The sequence below is a fragment of the Carcharodon carcharias genome, chromosome 17 (genome assembly GCF_017639515.1).
Source record: "Carcharodon carcharias isolate sCarCar2 chromosome 17, sCarCar2.pri, whole genome shotgun sequence".
Lineage (NCBI taxonomy): Eukaryota > Metazoa > Chordata > Chondrichthyes > Lamniformes > Lamnidae > Carcharodon > Carcharodon carcharias.
Window position 1 is genome coordinate 10068379 of NC_054483.1, and position 27478 is coordinate 10095856.

The 27478-nt window shown below is 47.9% G+C and overlaps 1 protein-coding gene across 7 annotated transcripts in view; it reads right to left on the reverse strand.

Moving 5' to 3' along the window:
* Positions 1 to 27478, reverse strand: part of LOC121289965 (ankyrin-1-like) — a 248871-nt gene that overhangs the window by 150734 nt on the left and 70659 nt on the right. For all 7 annotated transcript variants that reach the window (XM_041209988.1, XM_041209986.1, XM_041209983.1 and 4 more), the window contains exons 3-4: positions 3776 to 3874; positions 1927 to 2025 (exon numbers count right to left, since the gene is read on the reverse strand). In XM_041209988.1, coding sequence (XP_041065922.1) covers positions 1927 to 2025; positions 3776 to 3874 — 198 coding nt within the window. The remainder of the gene's footprint in view (positions 1 to 1926; positions 2026 to 3775; positions 3875 to 27478) is intronic.

Consider the following 27478-nt stretch of genomic DNA (forward strand, 5'->3'; position numbering starts at 1 on the left):
CAAGCCTTTGGCTACGTGTCCTGATATCTCCTTGTGTGGCTCAGTGTGGCTACAAGTTTCACTGATGTGCTCTTGTTGAGCACCCTGGGGCTTTTGACTATGCTGAAGATATATAAATGCATGTTATTGTTGTTGTATCTAACACTTGTGCACTAATACTTGAGATGAAATAATGCAGTGGGAATGCTACTCCGGATGTAACCTGTCGTGCATTAATTCTGGGGATATTTGATGGGATAATGGGAATACATAATGTATTATCAGGTCCTGATCTCCATTGTTAAAACTCCTCACTACTCTGGCTCTCAGCCCTGATGGAAGTGATTGCTTGTCTGCGGCGAGTTCTTTAAGTGACACATACAATCACACAAAATCAGGATCTAGTCCAGATACTCAATATGGTCTCTGGACTGGATCCACACCAATTTCTCTACTTAAAGCTGTGTAGCCTGGAAACAGCACACCCTCACAGGCCAGTTCTGCATTTACGAAAAACAAGAAATTTTGGATCTCAACAACTTCAGATCAGTTTCCTTTCTTCCCACTGGATCTCTACTAAACAACTGATAAGTTGTTTGACACGAATGCAGGAGCTGGCTGTTGACTGAATTTAATGCATTTTAAAGATAAATAAACTTCTGTTAACAGCTGAGAAGCTGAGTTTGGTTCAATAGTTCTGATGGAGGCTGCCTCAGGAACACTACCATTCCTCCAGGGACATTTTCCAATTGATAATACAAAATAAACCCCTTCAACGAAAAGAATAGCATCCCGAATTGGTAACATAGGGAACCAGGAATGGTTGCAAAGTAATTCCAGGTCAGCAATTGTGAGGTAAATAAACTAACAGCAGTAATTGTTCTCTGAATGGAAATGACCACTGCTGTGGAGGAGTAGAGGGATTTGGGGTAAAGGTTCACAAAGACACTGCCTTGGGTTGGTGAGCCTGTTTAAAAAAAAGCTAAAGCATAATCAGAAGAAAGAGGTATGGAAGATAAAGGACAACAATAAGAGTTCAGTTCGAGTACTGGGTGCAGTGTTGGGCTCTGCACTGGAGGAAGGTTTTAGGCTCACTAGGATGCTGCCCAGTATGTGGGAACACAAATGCAACTCGAAAAATCAGTTCCCTCTTTTGTTGGACCAAGGGGTGATCGGATAGGAGTGTTTACAATAATGAAAGGGCAGGACAGGGTTGAGGGAAGCAGACTGTTCCTAACAGTTGTGGGGTCCTGAAAAGACGAAATGCAAGATATTTAGAATAAAGGGTTAAGAGAGACACCTTTACACAGAGAGTTGCAAGGCCCTAGAATTCATTTCCAGGGTTAATAGTGGAGGCAGAAATATGTCGACATTCAAGATGAGACCAAAAAGGTGAGTGAAAGAAAAGGGGTTTTGAACTATTTGCTCCACAAGAGGGTAAATGCCAGTACAAACTGGTTGGGCTGAATGGCCTCGTCTTGTGTTGCTTTGACTATATATTTATATGCAATAATAAACTATGGTTTGTCAGTCGATAATCATTCCTGGTTACTTTGAAGATTTTAGCTTTGCAGTGTCTGGTGTGATGCTTTGATTCGCCTTAAAGGACAGGAAATCTTCCCAGCAACTACAGAGCTTCCATTATAAATAAGGTCAAGCTAAACAAGGCAACAATGTCACCTCAGAGTTCAGAATTTCATGTGCCAGATCCTGGATTCTATTATCTGTGTTTTTTTCATTTACCAATGTAGTGAACTGGCTGGAAGTTGGAGAGGGTTTGAATTCCCTATCTCAGTCGAGTTGTCAGTGAGATATTGAGTGAAGGGCCGTTAATTGACTTGACCCCAATTTGAGTGGCAACACTTGTAAAAGAATTGGGTGTGAGCGGGAGGGAGTGTATGTCCTCCTGGGGCCTTGGCAGTATCTTTTCAACCAGTTGCTTCTTACCTGGGACTGAGCATTGATGTTTGCCCCATAGTTGACCAATTCCTTCACGACCTGTTCCTGTCCAGCCAGAGCTGCAATGTGCAGGGCTGTGTTCCCTTTCTGGAAGGTAAAAGTTCCACAAACAATTACTCATCTAATAGGCAAGGATTTCAATGTGGGAGAACGATACCAACCAAAGCAAATAGATATTAGCTCTGCAGAGGTCTTAGGGATAAGGCAGCCAGCTGTATAGCACTCAAACAGCCCTGGAGTGGCCCAGTTCCCAGTCTGGGCCATGTTGGCTACCTTGATTGGACAGATGTTGGGACGCTCCAAGGTGTATCAGTTCAACATGGGCTGGAGAGAGAGATAAAAAGAAGCCAGAGGCTTCCTCTCATCACCACTGTGTAGTCTCTTCCACTGCAAAGTGCATGTGTTTGGAGACCAGGTTAAGCTGTTGCTCAGTTTGCAATATAATCGGGCAACGAGCACTGTCTTCACAAGGGGAGTAAGTTTACAAAAACAGTATGCTGAAGGGAATAATTCTTCATTTTATTGTTTGATCTTAAAACAGATCCAAAAGGAGACCCTGTCTGTCCCTTAAAATTGTATGGTACCTGATGTCCTCTCGCAGTTTTATCTCTCTACACTGCATGAATCTTGATATCAGTGCTCTGCATATCTGTAGGAGTTTCAGTTCAGTGTGCTCTGTAGTCTATTGTTGTGCCACTGCATGATTCAGTCAGCATGAATGCCCTATACACACCACAGTATTCTCAAGCACAATAACCACAGCAGTAATGGCATTGCACCATATCCGATCCAGCAGCGGCTGTATTGTGAATGTTGCATAATAAAAACAGAAATACTCAGCAGGTCTGGCAGCATCTGCGGAGAGAGAAACGGTTAATGTTTCGGCTTGGATGCGACTCTTCTCCAGAAGAAAGTTCGAAATGCGAGGGGGTTTTTTTATTTTGCCGTTGAAAGGGAGGAGGGGGGAAGGAAGAACAAAAAGGAAAGGTTTGAGATAGGGGAGAGGGAAGGAGAGGTTACATAACCAAGATGTGATGGGACAAAAGGCAAAGGGAGTGGTAAAGAAACGAAGCATTTGTCCAGTGCCAGTGTGAACAGAGGAATAATGAACAGCCCTGTCTGGAAACAAAAACCTGAAAAACAAGCTTCAGGCTAGCACATGGTGAAAAATGAGAATCAAAATGGGGGACGGAGTTCATGCTCTGAAGTTGTGGGAACTCGATGTTAAGTCCGGAGGGCTGTAAAGTGCCTAATCGGAAGATGAGGTGCTGTTCCTCCAGCTGGTGTTGGGTTTCACTGCAGGCCAAGGGCAGACGTTTGAGTATGAGAGCAAGCAACGCAGGGTCATTTAACAATCCTCGAAATAAAAGTGGAAATTTTAATCACGTGTGACTTCTTTCAGGCTCAGGTGAGGTCATGTTTGACTCAAAACATTAACCGTGTCTCTCTCTCTCTCCACAGATGCTGCCAGACCTGCTGAGTACTTCCAGCACTTTCTGTTTTTATTCCGGATTTTCAGCATCTGCAGTCTTTTGCTTTGATCGTGCAATTTGCAGGTGTGTCCTCAACGGGCATATTGCAGTCATAAGACTGTCCATAACAGTGCTGCACAAAACGCATGCTACGAATCTTACATTTGTTGAAGTCACGTTATTACATTCCATGCACTGAGCAGCTTTCTCCCCACTCGGTGCTGCACTTATTGGGTGGAATTTCACAGCCCCTCCCACCCACCGTCGGTCCTGCCGAAGCCTATGGGCTTTTGAACCGCTGGCCCCATTTCCCAGCCCAGCCCCCACCGCCCTATAGGTTCTTCCCCCGCGCTGGTCTTTCTCACCTTTGTCACGGCCTCCAGGGCGATGCCGTTGTGCAGCAGCTCGGACACCACCTTGACGTGCCCTTCCTTAGAAGCCAAGTGGAGGCCATTGAGCCCGTTCTGTGAATGATCACAAGCACAAGGACATGTTTAAACTCTGAGGAAACGGCCAACGGTGGAACAATTGGAAGCTCTGAAAGGAGAGGTTAAAAACACAAGGCCAATCTCAACGGGAGACACCGGAAAGAAACGGTGGAAGGAACGCGGTGAGGCAAGAGTCAAAGATTGCCGCTGGCGAACCCCATCTTCCCAGGAAAGTTGCTCTGCTGGGCCATACCTGTCAACAGAACAAGACGCAGGCTAACAGGGCAAAGGTAGCAAAAGCACAGGCTCCCATCGTTTCAATGTGAACTCATTAACCCCAGAGTCTTTACATTAAATGCTTTAAGTTAAACGCTAGCTATCGTTATGTTGTCGGAGAGCATGCCTGAGTGAGTTCTTTGCAGGGTCAGTACTTGCTGGATTCCTTGCCTGTAAACAGGGAAGAACTAGGAAACACAGAAGTCCAAAAGTAGCATTGGTTTATGAGGAAGAAATGTGTGGCAAACCACAAATGATATGATGACATAACTTGTCTTGAATAACCATTTTCAGCTGATGTATTTTGAGTCCCTGAAACTGTAACAGCCACCCTTTAAATGTGACAACTTGCCATCAAAACTCAGTTGGTTAACTGGACCCAACTTACCTTTGTTGACAGAGTGTACACTGTGACACCAGCTATCTTCACAACGTGCCGGGCCTTAATACTTGAATATCTTTTCTCCATGCCCCTCTTTTAATTAGAACTATTCTCGTGTACAAGGGTCTGGTTTAACACCGCTTTCATCACCTATCAAGCCCATCTTTCTTGATATATCAAGCACTCAACTCATCATGTTTTCCAGTTCTTTCAGGCTCCAGAAATTCATCACATTCTCTCCTAACTATTCCATCTTAATTTGCATTTGAGCCATTTGGATGCCGGGATGGTTTTGAGGGATTAAGACGTGAGTCACATGTTGCAGATTACCCGGATTCAGTTTCTGTTCTGCAGCCAGTGTGTTTAGTATGGCTGGCCCAGCTCAGCTTCTGGTCAATGGGGAAACTGCAGGGTGTTTACAGTGGCAGAATTGGCCAGGGTGATGCCATTGAATGTTGGGAAGGTGGCTGCACCAGCCCCTTCTTTGAAAATCATTGCCTGGAACTTATTTGGCTGTAAATGTGCCAGCCTGAGTCTGGATGTTATCCAGCTCTTACAGTAGGCTGTGCGGGTGGGGCTGCTTCATTCTCAGAAGAGTTGTGAATGGAGATGATCGGGAGAAAGCTCCTTCACGTGTTATGATGGAGGGAGGGTCAATGATGAAGCGACTGAATGTGGTTGAACCTGAGAAAGGCCTGCAGAGGTGTTCTAGGGCTAATGAGACAGACCTCCAACAACCACAACAACCTTCACTTCCATCAGGTATGGCTACTGCCACTGGAGGATTTCCCTCTTGATGCTCACTGATGTCAGTTTTATCAGGGCACCTTGGCACTATAGTTGGTTGAATGCCACCTGGATGTCAAGGACAGCTGGTCACATCTGCGCTCTGGCACTTTTCTTTGAATTGGACTCTGCGTCTCGGCTGCAATGAGTTCTGAAGCTCAATCACTCTGATGGAACTTGAGCTGTGCATTGAGAAGCATGTTATGGATGAGCAAGTGACCTATGGCCTGTCTGCGGACTCCCTCTATCACTTTACTGATGATTGGGAGGAGCCCGAGAGGGTGCCCTGGTCTTTGTGTTTGCTCTTCCAGTTTTCCAATCGTCCTTACGTTTGACGTTGTGGATGTTACAATTTTGCTTGCTCATTTTTTGGAGCAGCACAACAATCAGAACGTGACACGGGATAGCAAGGTGGCACTTGGCAGCTGACCTCTGCTCGCCTGACTTCAGCACTAAGTTCCCAAAAAAAACGCTAATCCTCACAAGTGTCTTCCCAATATATAGTCCAAATAGACCTCACAAAAGGGAGAAGGTGAACAGGAGATGTAAAAGAGAGGGAGAAAGGAGGGAGAGAGAAGGGAAGGTGTGAGAGAGAGAGAGAGAGGGGGGGAGGGAGAGAGACAGAGAAGGGGGTGACGAAGAAGAGAAAGAGACAGGGAAACATTGTTGAAACAGCTTTCAAACTGAAATATGTTCTAAGCAGTTACAATAATGATTATGCTTTAAGCTTTGCCACTGTTGGATCTTTAAGCTGCTCCTCCAAATCTCAAACAATAATTTTTAATGGGCACCCCCACTGCCAAGGCAGCTCCGCCCTTCCCCATTCGAACAGTGCTCCAAGTTCCCATTACAGTGGCCTGTTCTGGAAATGAAGCTTTCATCAGCTTCATCCCGATGTCCAGCACTCAATCTGCACTCTTCTCTGAACACTGGGCCAGACAAAAGGAAAATCTGGCAGCATTCTCAACTCCTTAAAACGCACGTGTGGCTATAGGGGCTGGATTAGACTCAGCGTCCAAACTCAACACCAACACTCCCACCTCAGTACAGGGCTACAGAGGGAGACCGAGAACATTGACGAGGCCATAGAAATTATCTTGGTCACGCTCCTCGTTTTGCGACACTGTGACTGAGACAAAGAAAGAGCCTCATCAGATCCTCAGGACAGCTCAGGTAGAGCACCTCTTTCACATTGGGGATGCAGGCAAGAAGACTCCACTTCCAGCGGAGGAGATGAACAAAGACGTTCATCTGTTTTCCAGGGCTCCAGATGAGGAACGAGTTTTAATCAGGGCGCTGAGTGAGCTCGCTGCTTTTTAAAATTGTGCTTTGAGTAGTGACGTGGGATGTTTTTTTTTCATCTGTCAGGACCTGAGCAGCATGATGCTGGTCTGAAAGATGGTGCCTTTAACAGCACTGTATTTCAGTGTCAGCCTGCATTGTGTGCTCAAATCCTGGAGTTCTGCTTTCTTATTTATTCATGGCCAGGCCAGCATTTATTGCCCAATCCTAATTGCCCTTGTTCAGAGGGCAGTTAAAAGTCAACCACATTGCTGTGGGTCTGGAGTCACATGTAGGCCAGACCAGGTAAGGACAGCAGATTTCCTTCCCTAAAGGGCATTAGTGAACCAGATGGGTTTTTACAACAATCGACAATGGTTGTGTGGTAATCACCAGACTTTTATAAAGTCAAATTTCACCATCTGCCTCGGTGGGATTTGAACCCAGGTCCCCAGACGATTACCCCAGGTCCCTGGAGCACTAGTCCAGTGACAATACCACTACACCACCACATCCTCACAACTCTCTGTCTCAGAGGTGACAGTGCCTGTGAGAGAGAGGGAGGGCAGATGTGCTCAGGTCTCCATTGTGCCATTGGCAATAAGAGGTGAACAAGAGAAGCTGATGCTATCTCTGCTCTTGCTTGACCTACTTTCCCATTGAAAAGCTGTAACCATCTCCACAAAGCGACAGCACTGACTTATGGAGATTGCTGTACGCGACTCTCAGGTCCCCCTCCCACAACAGGACACTGCACAATGCAGCTTTTACCCCTCTGGATTCTCTTTAAACCCCAATGTCTCATCGAATTGTTTCAAGTCTTACGTTCACATGACTTAGAGGAAGTCAATCATCAATCGCACAGGAGACACTAAAAAAGCGACAGAAAATGTCAAAATCGCGGCAAAACCACTTTGTAACAGTGTCACAGACTCTGGGAAAGTTACCTGACCCCGAAGCCTCCTTTGATGGCCTCTCTCGAAGGCTCTTTTTTATGATCATGAGGTTCATCATTTGAATGGAAAGGCTGTTCGGAACAGAGGGGTTGAAGTTACCCTACACCCTTCCACCAGCAGAGGCTACAATAGGCTATGTCCTCGCTGTATAAAGTCCTGATTCGAGTTGACTGTCAGCATGACAAAGCAGCGATTGAAGTGAACCCCCATAACTTTACAATATGTCAGAGACAGCCAGGCGCTTTATAATGCCGGTTGTCCCTGGAGACTGAATTAGTGACCTGTCACTCAGCATCAGACAGTACATTTTTTTAAAAAAACAATCAAACTACCCTCGAGACTTTTAAAAAAAACAACAGCAGTTAAACCCTCACAGGAAAACTTCATCTCCCCCACTTGTTCGTACATAATGCAACAAGATAACCTGGTTAATTAATATTCAACCAACGAATGACAAACTCCTAAGGACATCGAAGGAAAATCTCGGTGTCCCCCGAAACACAATTTCCATCTCTAGCCCACCATGCCACCTTGTGATCGGTCCTCTTGGGGGTTTCCCAGGATGAGCGGTGTCTCTGGGGCAGCAGCTGGTAAAGGGGCGAGTCAGGACGTGTGTGACAAAGGTCCAGGGAGTCGCGCTGGGCAATAAGGAGGGACGTGAAAGTACAGCTCGGGTGGCGAGCTGGTCATGAACTGCTGCAGATGATCTAAGGGATACTTTCCAAAGAGGCTTCAGCTTTCTTGTCCTGGCCAACATTTAATCAACAGCAGCAAACGCAGATTAAGCAGCCATTGAATTCACTTGGTGTTTGTGTGACATCTTGTCCTGTGCAAACTGGCAGCCGCCTTACATAACAAGTGAGGGCGCTTCAGAGGTGTTTTACTGGCTGTGAAGTGCAATGAAAGGATTTGCCAAGCGCTACTTTGAATGAAGGTCTCTCTTGTTGTGCCGTCTCACTCTTCTCCAATATAACGTGGCCTGCCTATTCCTTCCTTTCCCCCCACAAACCTTTCACAGGTGAAGTTTTTGCTTCTATGTTTGATGGTTGAACTCATCAACTTGGTAAATTTTCTTTCGGTTTCTCTTAACTGTACGTTCCTGAATGTCATGGACATCACTCAGCAGCGGACGGGTCAGCTTTTCCCTGTTGGGGAAGCCTGGAGATAAGAAGTCATGATTTAGGTCCTTGTATGATGCAAACACATGGTACAAAACGGACGTCCTTCAGTTGGATGTTCCTCACCATCCCCCTTCCACCACTCAGTAACATGCAGCATGGCTTGGCATCGTTTTCCTACAGCTGAAACAACACAATCATTGCCTTGAAGCTTCTGTCTGGTTTAAAGTGTCGTCTCTGCAACAATGCGCATCTACATCTATTTATAATGTGCAGAAACGCCCCAAGGTGCTTCAGACAGGTGACAGATAAATCGGAGCACTGAGTCAAAAGAGCAGGTGTTTGGAGGGTCGATTGGCTCAGGGGTTAGGTTTTGAGGAGGGTCAGAGAGGAGGTCGAGAGGTCGAAGGGAGGGAATTCCAGAGGGCTGACATCGCACAGCGCAGCATTCTTTCAGCTGTTGTGTCAGCCTGGACGACTTGCTCTGGAGTGGGACTGACTCGCAGGTGGGAGCGTTACTCACTTAGCCACAGCTGACAGCCGAGGCCGGGCGCAGATCCTGGGGCAATCCCTGAAAACGCTGGGTACAGACTGGCAGGAACAGCTGTCACAACAGCAATAAACTGCCCTGCCCCAGTTTGCTTGGCAGTGGGATCACGTCACTGAAGCAGCAACTATTCAGTCGGAACTTGGCCGGACGTGTCACCAGCTTATGGTTCTTGTAGCTCCCTTGCAGAGGAGTGTGAAGGATCCACAGGCTGATGGACAGTCTGGCAACCCTCAGCAGTGTTCCTCCATGGCCCATAACCTTATTTATACCAGCCAATAGGGTGATTAGTGCGATGTAACGCAAGTATCTTAAGGGCTCCCACAGCCCATACAATAGTGGGGAGATCAGGGGGGTGATGGGTGGTGCGGGGGGTGAGGGAGGGAGGGGGCTGGGGAGCGTAGGGGAGACAGGCACCACTCCCAACAGATGTGAGTATCCCGCTGGATGTCAGACCAGAATCCCGAGCTGGAAGTGCGGCTTCCACACACCGGGACTGTCTGGAGCAAGGGTTGAACCCCCAGCTTCTGAACAAAAGGTAGGAAGGTTGCCACTAAACCCAAGGCCCACTCCGCCTCGCAAGTTACTGTACCACAACCAGGCAAAGGCTTCCTAGCTTTGGGAGATTACTGCATAAAAGCCCAATAGCTGCAGAGGTCGCATTCCTACAAGGGAGCAAAGGGGAAAAATAAATGAAAGACTTAAGGCAGAAAATCTGCCGAAACTGGACGCGCATCACTGAGTGAGCAGAACTGGGAATCCCCAAACTGCCCTGAGTACTGCGGTGGTATAAAGTACTGGTATAGTCAGGGTGGAAGCCGGCAATTCGCCCAACAATAATCTCACCATCAGGCTTCAGATCCAGAAAGGGAAAGAGGGCTCATCATGTAACACGAAGCATCGCCTCATCTTATCTTACAGGGAGGCTTAAACAGCACAACATCCCTTCCTGACCTTGAACTGAGGGGGTCCATCAGAACCATACAGTTTCTTCCAAATGAATCTCCCTCATGTTTCTCATTGTCCAACTGCAGGCCCAATGTCTGAAATTGGTGGTTTTAACAGGCATCTTGCCTGGGAGGGTGGTGGAGATGGGTTGCCTCACGTCCTTTAAAAAGTACCTGGATGAGCACTTGGTACGTCATAACATTCAAGACTATGGGCCAAATGCTGGTAAATGGGGTTAGGGAGGTAGATCAGGTGTTTCTCATGTGTCGGTGCAGACTCGATGGGCCGAAGGGCCTCTTCTGCATTGTGATTCTGTGATCTTTCTCTAGTGTCTGAATCACATTGCACAAAGTGAGACAGGGACTGAGCTTTTCTGACACTCTGACAATCACCACAGGCAGCTCATGGCCAGTTGGTCATTCAGACCTTTTTTTTAAACTCGTTGAAGGGACGTAGTCTTGGCTGGCTGGGTCAGCATTTATTGCCCATCACGAATTGCTCCTTGAGAAGGTAGTAGTGAGCTGCCTTCTTGAACCGCTGCAGTCCATGTGGTGTAGGTACACCCACAGTGCTGTTAGGGAGGGAGTTCCAGGATTTGACCCAGCGACAGTGAAGGAACGGTGATATATTCTCAAGTCAGGATGGTGAGTGGCTTGGAGGGGAACTTGCAAGTGGTGGTGTTCCCATGTATCTACTGCCCTTGTCCTTCTAGGTGGTGGAGGTCATAGGTTTGGAAGGTGCTGTCTAAGGAGCCTTGGTGAGTTGCTGCAGTGCATCTTGTAGATGGTACATACTGCTGCTACTGTGCGTTGGTGGTGGAGAGAGTGAATGTTTGTGGATGTGGTGCCAATCAAGTGGCTGCTTTGTCTTGGACAGTGTCAAGCTTTCTTGAGTGTTGTGGGAGCTGCACTCATCCAGGCAAGTGGGGAGTATTCCATCACACTCCTGACTTGTGCCTTGTAGATGGTGGACAGGCTTTGGGGAGTCAGGAGATGAGTTACTCTCTGCAGGATTCCCAGCCTCTGACCTGCTCTTGTAGCCACAGTATTTATATGGCTAGTCCAGTTCAGTTTCTGGTCAATGGTGACGGCCAGGATGTTGATAGTGGGGGGATTCAGTGATGGTAATGCCATTTAATATCAAGGGGCGATAGTTAGATTTTCTCTTGTTGAAGATGGTCATTGCCTGGCAGTTGTGTGGCACAAATGTTACTTGGCACTTGTCAGCCCAAGCCTGGATATTGTCCAGGTCTTGCTGCATTTGCACATGGACTGATTCAGTATCTGAGGAGTCGTGAATGGTGCTGAACATTGTGCAATTATCAGCAAACATCCCCACTTCTGACCTTATGATGGAAGGAAGGTCATTGATGAAGCAGCTGAAGATGGCTGGATCGAGGACACTACCCTGAGGAACTCCTGCAGTGATGTCCTGGAGCTGAGATAGCCTTCAACAACCACAACCATCTTCCTTTGTGCTAGGTATGACTCCAACCAGCGGAGAGTTTTCCCCCTGATTCCCATTGACTCCAGGTTTGCTAGGGCTCCTTGATGCCACACTCAGTCAAATGCTGTCTTGATGTCAAGGGCAGTCACTCTCACCTCACCTCGGGAGCTCAGTTCTTTTGTCCATGTTTGAACCAAGGCTGTAATGAGGTCAGGAGCTGAGTGGCCCTGGTGGAACCCAAACTGAGTGTCAGTGAGCAGGTTATTGCCAAGCAAGTGCTGCTTAATAGCTCTGTTGACGACCCTTTCCATCATGTTACTGATGATCAAGTAGACCGATGGGGTGGTAATTGGCCGGGTTGGATTTGTCCTGCTTTTTGTGTACAGGACATAGCTGGGCAATTTTCCACATAGCTGGGTAGATGCCAGTGTTGTAGCTGTACTGGAACAAGTTCTGGAGCACAGGTCTTCAGTACTATTGCCGGAATATTGTCAGGGCCCATAGCCTTTGCAGTATCCTACCCCACACATGACGATGACTGGAGCATCCTGACTAAGCACTGCCGACCCATCCTGCCTAGTCACGTAATCCCCTTGGGTGAGGCATAAGTGGTGATGTAGCGGTAATGTTAATGAACTAGTAATCCATGGGCCCAGGCTAATGCTGTAGGACACAAGTTCAAATCCCACCATGGCAGCTGCTGGAACCTGAATTCAGTTACTAATTCTGGAATGTAAATGTAGTCTCAGTACTGGTGACCAGGACAGCTACCACCGATTGTTGTAAAAACCCACTTGGTTCACTCATGTCAGAAATCTGCTGTCCTTACCCGGTCTGGCCAACATGTGACTCCAGACCCACCAGCAAAGTGGCTGACTCGTAACTGCCCTCTGAGCGAGCCACTCAGTTCACCGGCAATTAGGGCTGGGCAACAAATGCTGGCCTTGCCAGTGACGCCCATGACCCATGAAAGAGTTAAAAAAAAATGGAAAAAACCTCAGGCACATGCGGAATAAAACACTCCAGAAAATCTTTCACCGACTCCCTCAGGAGATTGAAGCAGTCTCGGACAAGGACAGTATGAGGAAGCTACCTGAATTGTGTTTGGGTGCAAGACACATGCACTGAGGCTTTCGCACATTAACTTTAAATTGACAGTTTCCCAATGCACATCCAGGTCATAAGAAACCTGCTGTTCACAGTTTTGTTCATTATAACAAAATAGGTGCAAGGATTGGAGGAATCAAGAGAACCAAATATGAGCAATAAAACACACATCATCAGGTAGGTACCAACCTTCTGTACAACATGCAAAACGTACAGTCAGGTAGAAAGAAGCCTTCTCAATGGCTTATTCTTTGCTTAGCCAATTGTAACGATGTACAAGCATATCAGGCTGCAGTAGAGATATGTAGCAGTTGGAAAATGTAAAAGAGAAAACAACCGTAAGCTTCTATAATAAATGCAAGTTTAGAATAAGGGAAGGCTACCCAGTCCATCAAGCTGATGGTTCCCAATAGGCTATGTACTATTTGAGAAAAAAAACCTGCATCTACATTGGACATTTTATAACCACAGGGCCTCACAAAGCCTGTTACAATCAATGAATTATGTTTGTAGCGTAGTCATTGTTGTAATGTTGGACACACGACAGCCAATTTGCACACAGCAAGCTCCGAGACACACAGCAATGTGATGATGGTCAGATAATCTGTTAAACTTGAGGGTGAAGTGCTGGTCTGTACGCAAGAAAATGCCCCTCCTCTTTCGACAAGTAATACCACAGGATCTTTTACACCCACCTGAGGGGGCAGATCTCAGTTTAATGTCTCATCCAGAAGACGGCGCCTCAGGCAGTGCTGCACCTTGGTACTGCACTCGGAATATCAGCTTTGAAGTTGTGCTCAGGTCTCTGGGGTAGGCCCAGTATTCACATCCTCCTGACAGCTGAGGCAGAGAGTGTTACAACTGTGCACTCCGGTATTATCGAAAGTCTTGAGCCGCCTAAAGAGATGAACAATTTGAGGTAAACCTGGTGCCCTTTTGGATCGCAGCTGCCAGAATTAGACATTGCAGATGTGAAAGCAGGGTAAATATTCTGGAGATTTACTCGATTCCCTCTGATGATCAGGGATTGGTGCTGCTGAAATTTCCGGCAGCCAGCGAGATGCACAGATTGTACAGAAGGAGTGAGCTCAATGGGTCGGACAACCCACTCTTGGCCCCCAGTTCCTGGCATCTTTCCTGCGGCTCCAAACCCCAGCATCTTCTGTCTCACACCATTCCAGCATTTTGCTCTCGTATGAACTTCGGGCTGAGATTCAGTGAAGTGGAAACACCAACAGTAAAACATGCAAATTCAGTTCACTGTGGCATCAAAATCCCAACGGAGACTTGGAAGCTGATTTGATCCGCTTGTTGAGTGATTATATTGCATGGTTAAAGAGGCACTGTCTCCATGAGAAAGCTCTCGGTCAACTTGCTTTCCAGCTGGTGGAGAAAGCAAAATATGCCCAGGACTGGTGAGTGTCTTTTTTGACAGGATGATGTTACCTTGATTTCTCTGCATTGGGGAAGCAACAGAGGAACTCCTTCTGCTTTTCCACGATGATGCTCCTTTTAAAGAGTGTTCTGCTCTTGTCCGTTCTGCAAACACTTTTGACTTGTGTGTGGTACAAGAGGTGGAGGTCCTGGGTGGAGTCAGATGGCACATTAAGGTCTTGACATGCAAGAATACATGACCTCTGGGATAGGTCTAACCACATACATCCCACTTTAATCAATACAGGACATATGAGGTTGGACCTTTCCCATAAGTCTGATATTCCATCGTATTTAGACCAAAATTTACCATCTAACCTGATGGTGATTCTAGAAGAACTGATCATATTTCCTACTGCAAGATGCAAGTTCCAATTAGATGCCAAGAGAAATTCATGCCGTTTGAGGCTTTCCTGGCTACCTTACAGGACTAAGTTTCAAAATATTCCAGTGTTGAATGAGGAATTTCTGTTTGTTCTGCCGGTGCCAGGCGTCTAACTGCTGCCTGATAAACCTCTCTCAATAAGCAATAAGCAAACAGTTGAATGGGACAGCTCCATCTGACGGCCAACAGTGGCAAAATCTTCCAGCTTTCACACCGGAAGGGCTGAAGTGTGGCTCCCGATAGTTAAAGCAGCGAACAGCTTCAGCTCAGGTCAAGGGATCAGGCAGTATTCCTGCACTGACTCGCTATTCGATTAGCTCTGCTAGATAATGCAGTGTTGTGAGGAGAGAGAGAGAGAGACATTAATGATCTTGTGTCATGTGCAGATTAATCCTCCATCACCAGCTTTGTACCAGAGGCAGGCTGATTTTTCACGGAACGCACACTGGGGAGTAAGGCGACCCTTAACAGAAGACTTGAACTGCGATGCGAGGCTTAACCAGTGGCATTATCGGCAACCATGTCCGCCTATTGAGGCAAAGTGATGAGACGCATTGTGACAAGACAATGGCCATGTTTCAAGTTGACACTGAGATTTGTCTGATGTTAATATATATCAGGAGTGCGTTTTCCAGGATGGACAGGAAATTGTGGGAAGTTCACGTTCCAATTCTAAATACATCGTCCCAGGAGGGAAAACCCTTGTCCTGGGAGCACGATTTCCTAAAATGGCTCCACTGTCAGTTCCTGGGCCATTTATTACCACAGGTATTTTTGGGGGGAGCTGGGAATTATTTCTGATTGAACGTTTTCTGGGATTTATAAGAGACCAGCTGTTGTCTGAGCTGGTAACTCAGGGGCACACACTTGTCCCGAAGTCTCCACCCCCATCCCATCCCCACACAACGGTCTCAATGGTCCTAGCAGGCTCTCAGTCTTCAAATCCCTCCGTGTCTTCACTGCACCTTCAACCACCTTACACACTTCACAGCTCATTATACGCAGTGTGAGTCAATCATTTAGCACACACCAGGCTGATAGACAATGATGAAAAGATACAAAATAGTGGGTAAAGACTTAATCATGGCCTGGTTTCCGAGAGGAGCGAGCAGGCAGCACATAGCTGAACCAGCAGGCCTGAGACGCAACTGAAGTTGGGTTTTTTAGCAATTTGCCGCAGCCGCACACATGTCAGCCTCCAGTGGGAGGCGCTAGATTGTGATCAGGAGCAAGCATCCTGGTTGATAATTCACCCCCAGTGCGTCCCAACTGCCTGATTGGTGGAGAGCGACCAACTCAGCACTGCTCAGAAAATCAACCTGGGGTCTCCTCATACCAACCCAGCCAACCAATGCAATGGATTTTCCCACTGGAACTGGCATCGATGGTCTTGTGAATGTTCCTGTAGCTTTGACTAATTGGACTGAGCAGTAACTGAAAAGATGAAGCTTCTAATTGTTGGGTTTTGTGACTCTGTTATGTTGACACCAACCTTTACATGCCTGATGAATATGATGCATGTGCCAAGGTTAAGAGTGAGTCTCTACACCATCCCAGGTGGGTGGTCACATTGTAGTGACAATAAACAGTTAGACACACACTTCACTGCTCCTCTGATTCTCAAACCCAGAATAGGCAGAGAGCTTTGCGTTTCACCTGTACTGGATAAAAACTCCTGTAGGGGGTGTGCCATTCCTACCAGCAAGCCATTGTCATAACTTTGGGTCACGCTTGCCATTGTCAATTTCTATGTCAACATTTCCCATTCATGTTGGCCATGTTGACTGTCACAATGTTTTTACAGGCACTGTCCATTAAGTGGCGCTGATGACCAAGTCTCCGAAGCCTTCTAACTACACTGCCACCTTATGTTTCAAAAAAAAGACTCACATCCATCAAAAGATTGGGCATGACATCATCATCCTAATGAGTGCAGAGCTGATGAAAGGACAGAGAAACCTTCATTACCCATGATCAGTATTGAGAGTTCCCCAGATGATTCACAACCTCTCACTTGTAGAAATACGTTGCTCCTCATTTCTCCAAGTTCTTGAGATGCCCAATTGATGAGGCATTCGGAGAACCCGGGTGCATTTGTGAGCCCAAAATGTAATCGCCCACTCCCAAATCAACCTGAAATAGTCCATAAAGCAGCTTTCTTAGGGCCAGTCCAATCTCTCCGCGATTCCTTGCGTCACCAGGTCCTTGTGATGATGTTTAATTGCCCTGTTCGATGGCAACACCCAAGGACTGAAACAATCATTAGTGTCAAGCGACTTGCAGACTCCTCTTGTTGCTCAGATGGAATCTAATGGTGATCAATATCATACATCGAGCTAAGAGCATTAAACCAGGCTGCTGATTGGCTATTAAACCGCAATCTTGATAAATGTGCAGTATCAAATGTTGCCATGATGCTCCAAATGCTAATCCTCTCACTCAAACTCTCTGCCTGCCCTGAGGTAATGTGATTACTTCCTGGTTTGTGATTTGTTATTTGACTTTTATACTCCCAGAGGACTGTTCCCATTAATAATTACTGCAGCAAAGCACGCACGCTCAGCCTGATACATTGCAAGCTCAACTCCAAACAAGGATGTTACAGTGTTCAAATGTGTCTGAAAAGTGTGTCTATTCTGTTTACACAGATTGTGATCACCATTGACTGCTTTCCATGTTCTACTGGCAGAGACACAATCACAATCAATGCATGGTATATCAGTAGGTTGTGCAGAGAGCAAAGAACGCATTTCAGTGTATCACAGTAAGAGTTGCAGTGGCAGTGAGAGCTACTGCCTATGGGTGAGGGCTGCTGCCTATCCGTGAGGGCTGTGACCTATCCGTGAAGGCTGCGGCCTAGGGGTGAGGGCTGCGGCCTATCCATGAGGACAGCAGCCTAGGGGAGAGGGCTGTGGCCTATCTGTGAGAGCTGCAGCCTATCTGTAAGGGCTGCAGCCTATCTGTGAGGGCTGTTGCCTACAGGTGAGAGATGCAGCCTATCCGTGAGGGCTGCAGCCTATGGGTGAGGGCTGCGACCTATCTGTGAGAGCTGTGGCCTATCTGTGAGGGCTGTTGCCTACAGGTGAGAGATGCGGCCTATCTGTGAGGGCTGCTGCCTACAGGTGAGAGCTGCGGCCTATCTGTGAGAGCTGTGGCCTATCCGTGAGGGCTGTGGCCTATGGGTGAGGGCTGTGGCCTATGGGTGAGGGTTGTGGCCTATGGGTAAGGGCTGCAGCCTATCTGTGAGGGCTGCAGCCTATTCGTGAGGGCTGCGGCCTATGGGTGAGGGTTGTGGCCTATGGGTGAGGGCTGTGGCCTATGGGTGAGGGTTGTGGCCTATGGGTGAGGGCTGTGGCCTATGGGTGAGGGTTGTGGCCTATGGGTAAGGGCTGCGGCCTGTGAGGGCTGCGGCCCATTCATGAGGGCTGCGGCCTATGGGTGAGGGCTGCGGCCTATGGGTGAGGGCTGTGGCCTATGGGTGAGAGCTGAGGCATATGGGTGAGAGCTGAGGCATATGGGTGAGTGTTGCGGCTTATCTGTGAGGGCTGCAGCCTATCCATGAGGGCTGCGGCCTATGGGTGAGGGCTGCAGCCTATGGGTGAGAGCTGCAGCCTATCTGTGAGAGCTGTGGCCTATCTGTGAGGGCTGTTGCCTACAGGTGAGAGATGCAGCCTATCTGTGAGGGCTGTGGCCTATCCGTGAGGGCTGTGGCCTATGGGTGAGGGCTGTGGCCTATGGGTGAGGGTTGTGGCCTATGGGTAAGGGCTGCAGCCTATCTGTGAGGGCTGCAGCCTATTCGTGAGGGCTGCGGCCTATGGGTGAGGGTTGTGGCCTATGGGTGAGGGCTGTGGCCTATGGGTGAGGGTTGTGGCCTATGGGTGAGGGCTGTGGCCTATGGGTGAGGGTTGTGGCCTATGGGTAAGGGCTGCGGCCTGTGAGGGCTGCGGCCCATTCATGAGGGCTGCGGCCTATGGGTGAGGGCTGCGGCCTATGGGTGAGGGCTGTGGCCTATGGGTGAGAGCTGAGGCATATGGGTGAGAGCTGAGGCATATGGGTGAGTGTTGCGGCTTATCTGTGAGGGCTGCAGCCTATCCATGAGGGCTGCGGCCTATGGGTGAGGGCTGCAGCCTATGGGTGAGAGCTGTGGCCTATCCGTGAGGGCTGCAGCCTATCTGAGAGGGCTGCGGCCTATCCATGAGGGCTGCGGCTTATGGGTGAGAGCTGCGGCCTATGGGTGAGAGCTGCGGCTTATGGGTGAGAGCTGCGGCCTATGGGTGAGAGCTGCGGCCTATGGGTGAGAGCTGCGGCCTATGGGTGAGAGCTGCGGCCTATGGGTGAGAGCTGCGGCCTATGGGTGAGAGCTGTGGTCTATCGCAATGCTGCTCTAAGGGTTTTTGTATCTTTGAAAGCCAACCGGCCCCTCCAGGTCTTGGTCCTCCAGAGGACACCCGTCAAGATCATCACAGACAGGGCACCGCAGTCAGCGGGCTGCCTCCACCTCCGCTGTGGATGTCCAGGGGGCACCAAGACGTAGCGGCAGGGTTAGGAAAGTTAAGATGGTGTAGTTGCTCAGTGGGTGTAAATCACTTGTACATCCTGTTCACTATTGTCAATAAACTCGAAACAATGTCTCCCTGCCTATGGTTCCTTGTTCTGATGAGCAGTGTTCATGTTGCTCAGATGTGAAACTTTCTGCACAAGACAAAGGCAGGTGTCTCAGTCCAGTGTCTCTTTCCTGTGTTTTGTGCAGCCTTCGGACCAAAGTGATGATCCGGCCTTACACTCCCTGGATACATCACTGATGCCTGCACCTCGATGGTGCTTGTCATTGCTGCCAGAATGTTGTAGCCAGAGAGTAAAGTCATTCTCTCTGTGTGCCCTCAGCACCTTTAAGGTGGGGCTGGCCTTCATCTCTTCAGCATCTGTAACCAGTGATGCTGTGCTCCTAAAGGGGTCAGGTACTGAAGGCATGCAAGAGAATGCTGGCCTCCACTTGGATGACCAGAGTTTAGTGCGCTCCATGACTGTCCAAAACCCCACCCACCTCTGCCCCGCTCCACCTGACCGATTGGCAGCAGCTTCGTCCATTGGACTGCACGCTGTGCTCTCAGCTCAGGCACAGGCATTCTCCTAACCCACACTGCAAGGCTGCACTGTCCAGCTTGTGTTAGCTTGAACCATGGGGGAGACTGGTCCAAACCTGAATGATGACATTGGAAGGGGCTGTGAGCATCTCCACCAGTGACTGCTCCATGACCAGCTTTAGCAAGGCGATTGTACAATCCAGCTGTTCAGCCGTCCGCTTAAACACTCATTAGTTTGCAGCTTGTGCCCGAAGGGGTGAAAAGCACTGGAGCACTTGGTGGCACTTTGATGCCTCTGTGTTGCTTGAGTGGGCAGAGAAGCTCGAGGCCTGACTCCAGCCACATCAATGTGGCTGCACCTGAGCTGTCTCCGCTGCAGAGAAATGGTCACTTTCTACAAGGTGTCCCTGATGTTTCTTACCTCACCCAACCTCCCCCACCCTGGACATGCTTGTGCGCTACCTTCAGCTGCAGGACAGCCCTTGCCCCACCCCACCCCCATATCGTACGCGCCTCAACCTTGAAGTCCAGCAGGTGACCCGGGCGAGCGCTCTGCAACGTTTACTGTGCACTCACCTCCGAGTTCCCCTCAACCTGCAGCCTGCCAGGTGTAAGCCTTTTAGATGCTGCTGTAAAACAGGTCAGTGTGATTTGGTGAGCGGCGATCCACTGGAGGGGAGGGACGATTCCAGTGGGCTGGGCTTATCATGGTGCAGATCTATCACAATGAGGTTCCCAATGTCCGATGGTGGGAAACCAAGTTGCGGCCTTCTTGCCATTATTGTCCTCTCACTCCACCGAGCACGCCCGACGCCAGTGGGCCTGTTGTATCAGTGATTACATTATCAATGTCCAGGAACAAGCTTCTTGTTGACTGGCAATTACCTTGTTAAGACAATTGCATTGTTAAAACAGGTGATGGGCATTGGCTCGCCCATGAATGGGTACAGCTGTAACACTCCGGTGTGGAAGGGACTGGCAGAGTCTGTTACCCGGCAGAGCTGTCTTAGCTGGAGGTAAGAGGCCAGCTTTGGACTCATTCCTCCAGAGTAAGCACTTACTGGAACTAACATAAAGAGCATTCTAGTCCAAGGAACATTTATTCTTTGAAAATATTGATTGCATTGTTTGGAAAAAGTAAATTTGGTTTGCAACAGTAAACAGGAAAGCTTTTGTTCTGTCGAAGGGTCATGAGGACTCGAAACGTCAACTCTTTTCTTCTCCGCCGATGCTGCCAGACCTGCTGAGTTTTTCCAGGTAATTCTGTTTTTGTAACAGGAAAGCTTTCACTGTCTTTCACAACTATCAACAAAAATACAGGCAGCATTCAAATCGACAGGTATTCTGGCCCCAATGAAATACAGTCATTCGCATATATCATTAACGTACACATTGATTCCCCTATTCTAAACATTCCCATACACCAGTGACAATATTATTATATACCAGCCATGCAGACCAGTTATTTCCAAAAGGCTATTCTCGTCGACCGTTAATATACGTCAAAGAGTTATGGGGATTGGTCCACGCACACCCATGTGAAACAGCCACACGTTTGAAAATCGCAGCTGACTGTGTATGAAACTGGGAAACAATTCTGCAGTTACACATGGCTGATGGACACACGTTTCTAGCACATATAAACAGAGAGCTTTGCAGAATCATAGAATCGTACAGCAAAGGAAGAAGACACTCAGCTCTGCATGTCCGTGCTTTGCGATAAAGCTGTCAGATTTGTTCCACTTTCTATGGAGCCCTGAACTTTTTAATCCAACTGATCCAATTCTCTTTTGAATGTTAATCCGTTTCCACTGTCCTTTCAGGTAGTGCACTTGAGATCTGAACAACTCGCTGCATAAAAAGAAATTCTCATCTCCACGGTGGCTCTCTGGACAGTTGCTTTAAATTGATGCCCCCTCCCACTGTGAAAACAAGTCTTCCTTTTTAACTCCACCAGAAACACAGTCCATTTTGGACACCTTCATGGTCTCTACCCTACCCACAACCCCAGCTTCTCCAGTCTCCCCACAGCCTCAGCCCGGATTCCATTCGAGTCAATCTACTCCGCACCTCTTCACAAGGTGTTGACATTCCTCCTGGGGTGTGGTGACCAGGCATTTGGAACAATTTAGCATCGCTGCCTCTATTTATAAACTGAAGGTCCCCTCATGCCTTTTAAAACATCTTTATCAACCCGTCCAGCCATCTTCAAAGATCCATGCACGTACAATCTCACACATCTCTATTCCTGCAGCCTCTTTAAAGCTGTACCATTTAGATTCGAATGCCTCTCTTCTTTCTTCCTTCCAGAATGCATCAGTTCACACTTCCCTGTATTAATTCCATCTGCCCATGTCTGCCTATTTCACCAGTCTATGTCCTCCTGAACCCTGTTACCACCCTCCTCACAGGTATATGCCGTCTGCGAACATTGAAATGAGGACCTGGATTCCCAAGTCCAGGTTATTAATACATATCAAGAAACGCAGTGGTCCGAATATTAACCAGGGTGGGGAGGGATCCTGTAATCCTAAACAAAAACAGAATTACCTGGAAAAACTCAGCAGGTCTGGCAACATCGGCGGAGAAGAAAAGAGTTGACGTTTCGAGTCCTCATGACCCTTCGATTCCCAAGTCCAGGTTATTAATACATATCAAGAAACGCAGTGGTCCGAGTATTAACCAGGAGATCCTGTAATCCTATTGGCTTCAATTTTGCTATCAAGTCTGTTGGCTGAAACTTTATCAAACATCTTTTGAAAGTCCATACGCACAAGAGTAACCACATTAGCATCAATAACCCTCTCCATTACTTCATCAATGTGATTTAGCCTTTTTAAAAATCCACGATGGCTGTCATTTATAAACCCTGACTCTTCAAATGCCAGTTAATTTTGTCCTGGAGTTTTGTCTCCAATATTCTCCTCATCACCCATGGTTGGCAGACTGCCCTGTAGTTAATTGCTTTACCTATCCCCCTTTTTTATGAAGAGCAGAGTAACATTTGCAAACTTCCAGTTTGACGGTACCACTCCCATATCGAAGGAGGGTTGGAAGATGGTGGTCACAGCTTCTGCAATTTCCACCCTCACTTCAACCAGTAACCCAAGGTACATCCCATCCTAACTGGGTGACTCCCACATTAAGAGCTGTTAATCTTTTAACTACCTCCTCTTTATCTATTTCATCCGATCTCATTTCTCCTCTAAGTCCTTTCCTGTAATACTGGGGGGATCCTATTTTTAATGAAAGCAGGTGAAAAGTACTCATTTAATTTCTCATTGTCTAGAAGATATAATTATTTTCATAATCCTATTTGGAATGTATTGTAAAGCAGATTAATAGTGGTGTCTTGTGTTGATGTATGTGTGTGGGACTTAATTGAATTAGAGACAGTTAAGTTAGGTTTGAAACAGCTCTTTTTGCAGCAATACACTGCCAATTATGTAATGTTAAACAGATCACTTCACGCATTTTGCCTTTTAATCAGCCAAGAACTGCAAGCACCGGACTTTTTCTGTCCAGTTTTTATGATTAAAAGTGAAAGGCCATTTCCAAGACCTGTCTGGTTCAAAACCAAATGAGAACTGGCCACAAATGAGAACTGACTAAGCAGCAGTTACTCCAGGGAGAGGCGGAGCAGAATCTTGGCAGCTCTTTCACAAGTTGGGAAGGTAAATGAAAGCAGTTCTCGTCCCTGCTAGCACCAGCTCAATGGTACATGAAGCAGTGCACTAAAGCACCAGCTCAATGGTACATGAAGCAGCGTACTAAAGCACCAGCTCAGTGGTACATGAAGCAGCGTACTAAAGCACCAGCTCAGTGGTACATGAAGCAGCGTACTAAACCACCAGGTCAGTGGTACATGAAGCAGCGTACTAAAGCACCAGCTCAGTGGTACATGATGCAGTGTACTAAAGCACCAGCTCAGTGGTACATGAAGCAGCTTACTAAAGCACCCGCTCAGTGGTACATGAAGCAGCGTACTAAAGCACCAGCTCAGTGGTACATGAAGCAGCGTACTAAAGCACCAGCTCAGTGGTACATAAAGCAGCGTACTAAAGCACCAGCTCAGTGGTACATGATGCAGCGTACTAAAGCACCAGGTCAGGGGTACACAATGCAGTGTACTAAAGCACCAGCTCGGTGGTACATGAAGCAGCGTACTAAAGCACCAGTTCAGTGGTACATGAAGCAGCATACTAAAGCACCAGCTCAGTGGTACATGAAGCAGCTTACTAGAGCACCAGGTCAGGGGTACACAATGCAGTGAACTAAAGCACCAGCTCAGTGGTACATGATGCAGCGTACTAAAGCACCAGCTCAGTGGTACATGAAGCAGCGCACTAAAGCACGAGCTCATGGTACATGAAGCAGCTTACTAAAGCACCAGCTCAGTGGTACATGAAACAGCGTACTAAAGCACCAGGTCAGGGGTACACAATGCAGTGTACTAAAGCACCAGCTCAGTGGTACATGATGCAGTGTACTAAAGCACCAGCTCGGTGGTACATGAAGCAGCGTACTAAAGCACCAGTTCAGTGGTACATGAAGCAGCGTACTAAAGCACCAGCTCAGTGGTACATGAAGCAGCTTACTAAAGCACCAGGTCAGGGGTACACAATGCAGTGAACTAAAGCACCAGCTCAGTGGTACATGATGCAGCGTACTAAAGCACCAGCTCAGTGGTACATGAAGCAGCGTACTAAAGCACGAGCTCATGGTACATGAAGCAGCTTACTAAAGCACCAGCTCAGTGGTACATGAAACAGCGTACTAAAGCACCAGGTCAGAGGTACACGAAGCAGCGTACTAAACACCAGGTCACGGGTACATGAAGCAGCGTACAAAAGCACCAGCTCAGTTTTACACGAAGCAGCGTACTAAAGCACCAGGTCAGGGGTACATGAAGCAGCGTACTAAAGCACCAGGTCAGGGGTACATGAAGCAGCGTACTAAAGCACCAGCTCAGTGGTACATGAAGCAGCGTACTAAAGCACCAGGTCAGTGGTACATGATGCAGCGTACTAAAGCACCAGGTCAGGGGTACATGAAGCAGCGTACTAAAGTACCAGCTCAGTGGTACATGAAGCAGCGTACTAAAGCACCAGCTCAGTGGTTCATGAAGCAGCGTACTAAAGCACCAGCTCAGTGGTACATGAAGCAGCGTACTAAAGCACCAGCTCAGGGTACACAATGCAGTGTACTAAAGCACCAGCTCAGTGGTACATGATGCAACGTACTAAAGCACCAGTTCAGTAGTACATGAAGCAGCGTACTAAAGCATCAGCTCAGTGGTACATGAAGCAGCGTACTAAAGCACCAGGTCAGGGGTACACAATGCAGCGTACTAAAGCACCAGGTCAGGGGTACATGAAGCAGCGTACTAAAGCATCAGCTCAGTGGTACATGAAGCAGCGTACTAAAGCACCAGGTCAGTGGTACAGGAAGCAGCGTACTAAAGCACCAGGTCTGTGGTACATGAAGCAGCGTACTAAAGCACCAGCTCAGTGGTACATGAAGCAGCATACTAAAGCACCAGCTCAGTGGTACATGAAGCAGTGTACTAAAGCACCAGCTCAGTGGTACATGAAGCAGTGTACTAAAGCACCAGCTCAGTGGGACATGAAGCAGCGTACTAAAGCACCAGCTCAGTGGTACATGAAGCAGCGTACTAAAGCACCAGGTCAGGGGTACACAATGCAGTGTACTAAAGCACCAGCTCAGTGGTACATGATGCAGCGTACTAAAGCACCAGGTCAGGGGTACATGAAGCAGTGTACTAAAGCATCAGCTCAGTGGTACATGAAGCAGCATACTAAAGCACCAGCTCAGTGGTACATGAAGCAGCGTACTAAAGCACCAGCTCAGTGGTACATGAAGCAGCGTACTAAAGCACCAGCTCAGTGGTACATGAAGCAGCGTACTAAAGCACCAGCTCAGTGGTACATGAAGCAGTGTACTAAAGCACCAGCTCAGTGGTACATGAAGCAGCGTACTAAAGCACCAGCTCAGTGGTACATGAAGCAGTGTACTAAAGCACCAGCTCAGTGGTACATGATGCAACGTACTAAAGCACCAGCTCAGTGGTACACAAAGCAGCGTACTAAAGCACCAGGTCAGGGGTACACAATGCAGTGTACTAAAGCACCAGCTCAGTGGTACATGATGCAGCGTACTAAAGCACCAGGTCAGGGGTACATGAAGCAGTGTACTAAAGCATCAGCTCAGTGGTACATGAAGAAGCATACTAAAGCACCAGCTCAGTGGTACATGAAGCAGCGTACTAAAGCACCAGCTCAGTGGTACATGAAGCAGCGTACTAAAGCACCAGCTCAGTGGTACATGAAGCAGTGTACTAAAGCACCAGCTCAGTGGTACACGCTGCAGCGTACTAAAGCACCAGCTCAGTGGTACATGAAGCAGTGTACTAAAGCACCAGCTCAGTGGTACATGAAGCAGTGTACTAAAGCACCAGCTCAGTGGTACATGAAGCAGCGTACTAAAGCACCAGCTCAGTGGTACATGAAGCAGTGTACTAAAGCACCAGCTCAGTGGTACATGATGCAACGTACTAAAGCACCAGCTCAGTGGTACACAAAGCAGCGTACTAAAGCACCAGGTCAGGGGTACATGAAGCAGCTTACTAAAGCACCAGGTCAGGGGTACATGAAGCAGCATACTAAAGCACCAGCTCAATGGTACACGATGCAGCGTACTAAAGCACCAGCTCAGTGGTACATGATGCAGCGTACTAAAGCACCAGCTCAGTGGTACATGATGCAGCGTACTAAAGCACCAGTTCAGTGGTACATGAAGCAGCATACTAACGCACCTGGTCAGTGGTACATGAAGCAGCGTACTAAAGCACCAGCTCAGTGGTACATGAAGCAACGTACTAAAGCACCAGCTCAGTGGTACATGAAGCAACGTACTAAAGCACCAGCTCAGTGGTACACAATGCAGCGTACTAAAGCACCAGCTCAGTGGTACATGAAGCAGCGTACTAAAGCACCAGGTCAGGGGTACATGAAGCAGCATACTAAAGCACCAGCTCAATGGTACACGATGCAGCGTACTAAAGCACCAGCTCAGTGGTACATGATGCAGCGTACTAAAGCACCAGCTCAGTGGTACATGATGCAGCGTACTAAAGCACCAGTTCAGTGGTACATGAAGCAGCATACTAACGCACCTGGTCAGTGGTACATGAAGCAGCGTACTAAAGCACCAGCTCAGTGGTACATGAAGCAACGTACTAAAGCACCAGCTCAGTGGTACATGAAGCAACGTACTAAAGCACCAGCTCAGTGGTACACAATGCAGCGTACTAAAGCACCAATTCAGTGGTACATGAAGCAACGTACTAAAGCACCAGCTCAGTGGTACACAATGCAGCGTACTAAAGCACCAGGTCAGGGGTACATGAAGCAGCATACTAAAGCACCAGCTCAGTGGTACATGATGCAGCGTACTAAAGCACCAGGTCAGGGGTACATGGAGCAGCGTACTAAAGCACCAGCTCAATGGTACACGATGCAGCTTACTAAAGCACCAGCTCAGTGGTACATGATGCAGGGTACTAAAGCACCAGCTCAGTGGTACACAATGCAGCGTACTAAAGCACCAGGTCAGGGGTACATGAAGCAGCATACTAAAGCACCAGCTCAGTGGTACATGATGCAGCGTACTAAAGCACCAGGTCAGGGGTACATGGAGCAGCGTACTAAAGCACCAGCTCAATGGTACACGATGCAGCTTACTAAAGCACCAGCTCAGTGGTACATGATGCAGCGTACTAAAGCACCAGCTCAGTGGTACACAATGCAGTGTACTAAAGCACCAGCTCAGTGGTACATGAAGCAGCGTACTAAAGCACCCGCTCAGTGG